Source organism: Triticum urartu, chromosome 3, assembly GCF_003073215.2.
Source record: "Triticum urartu cultivar G1812 chromosome 3, Tu2.1, whole genome shotgun sequence".
Taxonomy (NCBI): Eukaryota; Viridiplantae; Streptophyta; class Magnoliopsida; order Poales; family Poaceae; genus Triticum; species Triticum urartu.
In genome coordinates this window covers 735781575-735790615 of record NC_053024.1, presented here as the reverse complement: position 1 = coordinate 735790615, position 9041 = coordinate 735781575, and the positions used below count along the sequence as shown (strand labels likewise).

Sequence of the window (9041 nt, the reverse complement as noted above, 5' to 3'; positions counted from 1 at the left end):
ATGGAAATGCCTATAACCCAAATTCCATATTGTTGAGCTAAAGAAATAATTTGATTCTCATATCATGGGAAGGGCATGGAAGAAATATATTTGTTTCACTTCACTTTTATGTCGGGCTTTCTTGTCGTACAAAGTGGATTTCGAGAATTTCGTAACTATATTACGATACAATAGAATTATTTCTTTAGCTCAATAAAATGAATTTCTTAACAACATTCTTTAACTCGATAAACAAAATCGTCAAAATCACCGGACTGCTTCACCCTCATACCACAAGAAACATCATGTCTGAATCCTCAAGCACCCTCGCCGATGACAGAGAAGGAGAAAGGCCTAGCGTAGATCTGCAACATACAAGGTCCTCTACATGTTGCTTGGCCCCGTGAGGCCGTGACAACGCCGGAGCACTCACCACGATGGCGGAGCAAGAGCACAAAGGCTCTCCTTGAGGCCATCGTCACCGTAGCGCCAACCTTGATCTGAGCAGCACGCTCCCTAATCCGCGACCAGCGACCACAAGAGGTCATAGATGGGGTAGATCTCGGCCCACATCATTCATAAACATCACTGACCCCATCACCGCCCGCTAAAATGACATATGCGACTAGCTAACTAAGACTTCTTGACTAAGACTAGTTGTACAGAAATCCAGATGGATATTCGCCGCCTCCCCATAGCAACGGCGAACTCGTGAATTCTAGTAGTGTGTGCTTCCTCTTTCTTTACCCCGCCTGTTCCTCTTTGGAGTTCTCTTGCCACTAAGGCTGCTTCCAATGGACCGGTGCTTAGATGGGGTGCTAAGCATATTAAATAGCTTAGCAACCAAACTTCCCAATGCATAGGTGCTTAGTTTCTTGTAGCTAAGCTCTCTTCATTTAATAAGTCCAAGGATCTTTTGTAGTATATAAACTTTGTGGCATATTTGTGCTACGTATTAAGCAAATAATATCCTTTGAGGAAAACACATGAAAATATAGATGACTTGAGTCCATACATAAAGTGCCAATAAGATACTATGAAAATACATGAAATTACACCTACAATTAGAAGTGCTTAAAATAAATGATGATAATAATCTATTTTGACCCAAACTTTTTCCAAATATGCTCTACCAAATCAGTTTTGAGTGCTCTATGAGTCCCGCGATCTCGGATTCTTGCATCCCTTTGTAGCACCTGGGCGAATACCGGCATGTCGCCGTGTGTGAATACTGATGGTAGAACAATGGATGTACCCGCCTCCTTGTTCAAATCAAGAATATTAGCCGCCGCTTCTTCTTCATCCTCGACTACCATATTGTGAAGAATGATGCAAGCTATCATGACCTTCTGGATATCACCCCGGTCATACAAACGTGCAGGATGACGCAAGATAGAGAATCGACCCTGCAAGACACCAAAAGCACGTTCCACATCCTTCCTTGCCCCTTCCTGATGTGCAGCAAACAACTTGTGCTTCTCTGTCTGTGGCATCGATATTGTCTTCACAAAAGCTGCCCATTCTAGGTATATCCCATCTACAAGGTAATAACCATGTTGATATTCCTTGTCATTTACAAAAAAGTTCACTCGAGGAGCTTGGCCTTTCAGCTGCTTGATAAACAATGGTGATTGATTCAGCACATTGATGTCATTGTTTGACCCAGCAATACCAAAGTAGGCATGCCATATCCGGAGATCTCGTGAAGCAACTGCCTCCAGAATAAGACTAGGCCACCCTTTATCACCACGAGTAAATTGGCCCTTCCATGCAATAGGACATTTTTCCCACCGCCAATGCATACAATCTAGGCTTCCTAACATGCCAGGAAACCCACGACCTTCGCCAATGCAGAGCAAGCGCTCTGTATCTTCAGTGTTGGGGCTTCGTAAATACTCTGCAGCATAGGTATCAATCACTCCTTGCACAAAGTTCTTCAAGCAATCAACCGCGGTAGTCTCGCCAATCTTGAGATATTCATCAAGACTATCTGCAGGTGTGCCATAAGCCAATTGGCGTATTGCCGCCATGCACTTTTGCAGTGGAGAGAGCCCTTCACGGTTAAGCGCATCTGTCCTTGTGGTGAAGTATGGAGACCACTCACCTAGTGCATTGACGATGCGAAGAAAGAGAGGTCGTCTCATCCTGAATCTTCTCCGAAATTTTTTGGCGCTGTAGAGAGGATTGTCGCAGAAGTAATCTCGTAAAAGCTGTTGATGTGCTTCTTCACACGGTCTATTCACATATATCCTTGGACCACTCCTGCTAAGTGCTCTTGCTTGAAGAGCCTCAAGTGTTCCCTTCAACTCCACAGCAATCTCCTCGGCGAAGGAGTCTAGCAGGTCCTCCTCGGCTAGGAATTCATCAAGTGTGTATAACTCTGCTGGATATGTAGTGTTTCTGGCATCACTATCATGTTGTTGATCTGTATCATCAGGATCATCTGGTGGATGGTTATACATAGGCCTGAAACATGTAACAAACAAGACAACAAGTGTACACATCAGAATAAGATCGAACCAAAAAAAAACAGCTGGGCGACACTGTTTAGATTCCTGAACCAGAGAACAATAACATGAAAGTTAAGTGATGAACTTCTAGTGATAAAAACAGAATTGCGTTTGATTTCTTAAAAAAAGTTTGTGTCTAATTATTTGTATGACAAGATAGCATCAGTGCAAATTTTGCTTCATCTACTAAAAACAGAGTAATTTTGTACACCGTAATCTTATTCTGTCTGAACCAATTTCTCATAGAACTTCAAAACTGAACTGAACTCAGTTTGATCCTATATAAAATGATTGCTACAGACGTATCTAGATGTAGTATAATCAACTACGTTCCTTCCAACTACAAGTAACTCCAAACTAAACTGAACTGAACCATTGTGTATTATGAGCTGAACTAGTATGTTCTGAAATCAATTAGAACGTTCTGAACTGAACAAAAATTATGAATTGAAATCAACCAGGTCTTCTTGGCCAATTACCAGTCAAATTTTGGCCACAGCCCAAGTCTGATGCAGAGAAAAATCTCATCTAAGCAAGAATGGAAGGGACAAAGCATGAGGCACACTAGGATACAGAACAAAAAAATATTCTGGTTTGTGAAAGGACAAATACCATCGAGCAGATTGTGGCTGGCCGGCGGAGCTACCAGCGACGGCGAACTGAACCGAGGGCGCTGGTGTTGTCCCAGATATCTTCTCCCGCGACTGGCCGGAGGAGCTACCGGTGGCGGCGAGCTGAGCCGAGGGGGTCCCTGATACTTTCTGCCGGCGGTGGTCCATGGAGGCAACGCCTGACAGGCGTGGCAGCGTCGCGGGGCGAGGAAGAGGTGGCTATGCCGGGGCGGCGGCGCAGGGCGAGCGGGTGGAGGAGGCCAAAGGGGAAGACGATGAAAAGAGAAGAGGCGAGGCTGTTCGGCGGCGTGCACGGCGCATAGGATCGAATTAACTGCGTTCCGCCTAGGTACGAGCGCCTGGAATCGTTTCTTCGTGAGGGTACCGATTCGCTCTCTCTCCTCATTAATTAATATGCCACGTCTGATTTTTGTCTATGTGACAGGCTTAGCACCTGTCCAAGGTGGAGTATTGGGAGGGGCCTAACGGATGAGAGGGGATATGCAAAGTCCCCCACTAAATGCATAAAACTCAATTAACACCAGAAAATTAAATTTGAGAATAACCTTGGCCTTTCCTGAACACTAGGAAAATGACGTGCTTGCCGAGTGCCCATTAAAATAAACTCGACAAACTACTCGACACATGGCGATCTCGTCAATTCTAGTAGTGCATGCCTCCTCTTTCTTTACGCCACCTCTTCCTATTAGGAGTTCTCTTGCCGCTAAGACTAGCCACAATGGAGAGTAACATATAATAATAACATACACATATCCCTAGACTATGTTACTACCTTCATAGTGGGTAGTAACATATGTGTGGTGTCATGTAAAGCTCCATTTATTAGGTTATAGACTCATACTGCATTGGGACATGTGATGTTACAGTAACTAGCTAAGTTACTAGAACTACCTTTCTCTTCATTAACTCATTGCCACATAGACAAATTTGCTGAGTTGGACTTAAAGTTACTCCCACTGTGGCTAGTCTAAACAGATGAGAGGCGAGGTGCAACCCCACCTAATGCATAAAACAGAATTAACATCTAGATATTAAATTTGCAAATAATTTGAACAAGAATCCTAATGGATTCATCAATTCGGTAGCATCCAACACAATTCGCAAGAAAACCCAAAATAATGTAAGTAATATATTTTTGAGTGGCTAGCCATACTTCGAAAGGCGATAAACAAAGATATTGGGCCAATCAATCTCCATGGGCATGGCATCCCCGGGGAAGATGTAGCGCCTTTGAGGCCAATCCACCACCTCCTTCATCATCCCAGTTTCAATGTTGGCAGTGTAAACGTTGGCGCAGCTATCGCGGATGATCAGTGTACCACACTTCTCTCTCAAATCTTGTCGTTGTCGTCGTTCAGCCACTTTCCAAGGTTGATTTAGCTTGATCGTCCCAGTACATAACCAATTCTTAATACTTGCTGCGTTTTCGTGGTCCTCGTAATGCTTCCAGATCTCTACTTGAGGAAGGTTCCTTCGCATCAGGAGCAGGGAAAGCGTCTCATTGCTTGCTAGAGTAAGGCAGGGGTAACCCGTGTGGAAGTAGTCCTTTGCGTTAGGGAACACCCACATGGAGATGTGGTATGTCCTTGCATTCATGTTAAGTACGTGAAAATGTCCACGATGGCCAAATACCCAGTGTGCGATGCCACGGCACACAACGGCATCGCTAAACGACCTGTCACGCTCCAGTCTGAAACTATTATTGAAGCAATTGGCTTGGACGCTCCAGCTTCTTGTGTCAGAAGAGATCACATAGAGATTATACTGCAGGTCTTGGCGTGCGGAGCCGATGATGATCACTCGGAAGAAAGGCGATTTGCTCGGTAGCAAAGTTGCCGATGGCCCATCTTTGAATCGACAATCCACATCGGTTAGGACGGCATATCCGTTGGAATAATCACTCTTGAACTCCGAGCTGAAGTTTAGAGGAGGGAGCGTATCACACGTGCCAAGGAATAGGTTGCATATCGCCAACTGGAGGATGGTCCGGCCCTCGAGGAAGGAGCTGCTTTTGTCTTGAATTCGCAGGAGGACGAGATGGTGGCGCGAGACGAGCGGCACCGCACGAGAAGGAGTCACCAAGGAGCCCAGGCTGCAGCAGGCAAGGCTCAGAGCGGATCGCGGCGCTGGGACGAACCAGGGCTCCGGTGTGGGAAAAGGCCCTGCGCCCAAGTCCATGTCATCTTCTCCCAAGATGAGGAAGCCGAGAAAAGAAGACGAGTCCCATCTGCCCTCGGGCCAGCGTCGCCGGAGGAAGGATGGATTGACGATGAGACGGTGCCACCCTTGCACGCCGTGGCACAACGGAAGAGAGCATCAGTGTCCTTGACGCGAATAAGGACCTCGAGGAGGAGGTCGTCCGGGAGCGAGGCTGCCATGACCGCAGCTGCCACCTCTTCTTTTCCGTTGATTGAGATACCCTAGTACTCACGCACACGAAAGCTGGCTTGATTATTGCCAAAGGCTCGTATCGAGATTGTTTGTTTTATTTTTTGGTTCATTATAAAGTCCAAAGTCCACGGTGCGATGTGCCTACATGGACGCAAACGTGCACATGCATGCAACTTACACGTACACGTATGGAATACAACCGTCGTGTTTAACACCAACGCACGTCGCGGCGCCCATGTCAAGCACGTGGACGTGGCCACCCTCTTCCGATGTGCCATGGCCTGCAAGGGGTGGTGCTGCCTCCTGGTCACCGACCCCTCCTTCTCCCGCTGCAGCTTGCCAGAGGACTCCTGCAGCTCGGCCCCGTTGCCCAGCTTCTTTGCTCAGCGGCAGCCTCACGCAGTACTGTGCCTCGCCCTGGCGCTACGACAGGTGCTCGGCCCTCGTAACCGTTCTCTCGGCTCTTCATCCCCAACCTCGAGGATCCCCACTTCTTCGACCATGCAGTGCCCCTTATCTCGCGGCATGGCCTCCCCCTCTTGCCCCTCCATGTGTACCATGCCGTCACGGGAACGTTCGATGTACTCCCCCATCTACCGCATGAGTCCGCTCTCCACGCCGTAGACATGATCAGCTATGCCATATTGACCAACACAGACCGTTTGGGCCACAACGGGTGCGTTGCCTTCCTTCAAGGTGCTACTCGTTGACATCACGCGACGGTACCTTCTCTGCACATTCTCATCGGCCGGCTAACCTAGATGGAATATGTGCACCAGTAATTCGGAGGGCGTCACCGGGTTCGTGCCGCTTTTTCAACACAAGGCAGTCATGTGAAGTGGCATGGCACGGTGGCTCTTCCAGGGCATATCCTCCTTCCACACTTTCGATGTAAATGCTGCGACCGGATTGTGGTACTTGGGAAGCGTATATAGTGAGTGTTTTCACTTGCACAACTTTTATTAAGATGGAAGGAGATAAATAGTTGAACACCATTTTTTCTAATATACCTATGGTATTTCTTTGGACACTCCCACTGGAGGTCAGATTACTTATTTTATCTCATTCATTGTTGACTCTTGTCCTCACTTGGTATGGTTATGTTTATCTTTCAAATACAAGTCTTATACTGAAGTGGTAAATCGGTTCATTGAATGATTTCAATGTTTTAACAATTGATTGCTAGGGTGGGTGGGTGGGGGGGGGGAGTCCAGTTCAGTACTATATGAATAGGTAACGATCATGGAACTTCATTCACCAACGTAGTATACCATATACTTTAGAACTGACTGTTGGAATTTAATATCTCTGGCACTGCCTTGTTTTTCTTTGCAAAAAGCCACATGTATCATTTTTCATCTAGAACAGTCATTCCTTATGGTTTGTAGACTGGAACTTTGGAAGGAAGTATTTTATTTTGACAGGAAACTTTCAATTACTTCAAAGCACACAAGAAGAATTTGTTAATTGTTATTCTAGTGGATCAAGGGTATGTTTTTGATCTGGAAAAGGAACAATAGTGGAAAGTGGGAGCACGATTTTTTTTATGGATAATGGGGAATTGTTGACAATCATATTAGAATATATTCTTGACTCAAATGGAAACTACAAGTGAAACTCCTAACATTAAATGCTTAAGATAGGTGGGAGGAAATAATTTTGAATATCGTGTCTAGATAATTATCGTGCGTTGTTGTGGGAAGCCACTCTAAATTTTTAGAGGCTTAACTATAGTCTCTTAAGAAGGCTTAAATTTTCCATCAATGCAAGCTATGTGTGGAAGAAATGGGGGCAGGAATGAGCTCAATGAGGGAGAATAAAGTTTGGCAACTTACTATCTTAGCAAACAACTGCAAGCCCATTGTTTGTGATAGTTTTTTAAGGAAATTTGGCTCGGTGGTATATTATAATGTCACTCTAGTTATTTAATTATTGACACAAAAGGAAATATACTTTCTGCAAACTCTTTTTCCTGATTTTTAGGGAAAGAGGAAGTAAAGACATGGTTTGCTAACTGGATGTATGCTCTTGAAGCAAGCTTCACATCAATGGTATAGAAGGTCACATGGTATTCTCGAGGAAGCAAACCAGTCATCTACAAATGTAATTGTGAACTATTTTGCATTTCTATTATGTATGTTAATGATGTTTTTTTTCCGCAATGATAAAGTAACATTGATGGAAGTGAAAGCTTGGTTATCTTATAACTTTCATATGAAAGGCATGTTTGAATCTTACAATTTTTTGGCCGTGGAAATACATAAGGAGTGTTGTGTGGTACATTTTTCTATGGAAAATTGCAAACATGTTTAAATACCTTGACAAGAGGAACCACACTTAGTGAGGAATTATGTTTGAAATCCGGAGGAAAAGGGGATACCAAATCACATTCGAATTTGTATGTATCTTCACCAACCTTTGCTACCGGAATTTATTGATGCATTCAAGTAGTGGAAGGAAAGATGTGTTGCTAAGGGAATCTCACACATCATATAAGATCGTGGAATACGCATCACAACGTGTCACGTGTTACAGAGTTGAATGTTAAAAGTAAACACATTGAGGAAGTTATCGTAATATACATGAGGTGTGGAATGATTAAGCTCAGGTGTAAATACAAATTCTTTGATGGTTGTTGTCTTGTTGACGATTACATTCATGTGCCTACGTGTGCTTGAAATAGTCAACATATGAAGATCTTTAGTTATTGCATGACACGGTTGGTGAATGTTCTATGAAAAAAAGCAAAATGAGTAGAACTACTTCTGCAGCTTGCTAGCATAAACATGTGCCAGATAATAGGCACTATTTTTCACTCTTATAAACAGATAATGACACATCTTTTAAAGATTTTCTCTTAGTTTTTTTATAAGATGTAATGCTCAAAAAAATATGAGCAATGGATGTCAAGAGGGATTGAAGTTAAATGTTAAATGTATGCTTTTTTTGTGTAGTTGGTAAGATGCATACTGCACCACATCAGTGTAATTGGGAGATATAAAAAATAGCAACTAACTAGAGGCTAGATTGTCTGGTGATATTTTTCACACATTTTGCAAAAAAGGCCACACTTTCGTTCACACTCAGTTCACGTGATCAATTGTTATAAGTTTGGAGAAGTTTATAATATCTCCAAATGATGTGATACTACATCTATTTTCATAGGATGCCACAAGGAATGATCTTCCATCATGACCAATAATACGTCTCCAGCGTATCTATATTAAACAAGTTTTCAACAGAACAACCGTGGTGTTGTTTTTTATGCAGAAATGAAAGTTCACCAAATGAGCTGAAACTTTTTGATGATTTTCTTGGAAGAAAAGAAAAATAATGGAGCAAAGAACCACCAGAGGGCCCCCCTGCCGCCCACAAGAAACTAGGGCGCGCCCTGCTAGGTGGTGGGCCCCCCGAGGCCCATCTTCGCATCAAGCCGTTGCCAAGAAAATCTGTAATATAGAAACACCCAGAAATAACCCTAGATCAGAAGTTCCGCTGTGGCAAGCCTCTGTAGCCATGGAAAACCAAT

The 9041-nt window shown here is 44.1% G+C and overlaps 1 protein-coding gene across 1 annotated transcript; it reads right to left on the bottom strand.

The window, feature by feature from the left end:
- Nucleotides 1–1076: 1076 nt before the first annotated feature.
- Nucleotides 1077–2179, bottom strand: LOC125549535. Its single transcript, XM_048712929.1, has one exon. The coding sequence runs from the start codon at nt 2121–2123 to the stop codon at nt 1077–1079; it is 1047 nt and encodes a 348-aa protein (XP_048568886.1). The 5' UTR covers nt 2124–2179.
- Between the last annotated feature and the right edge of the window lie 6862 nt (nt 2180–9041).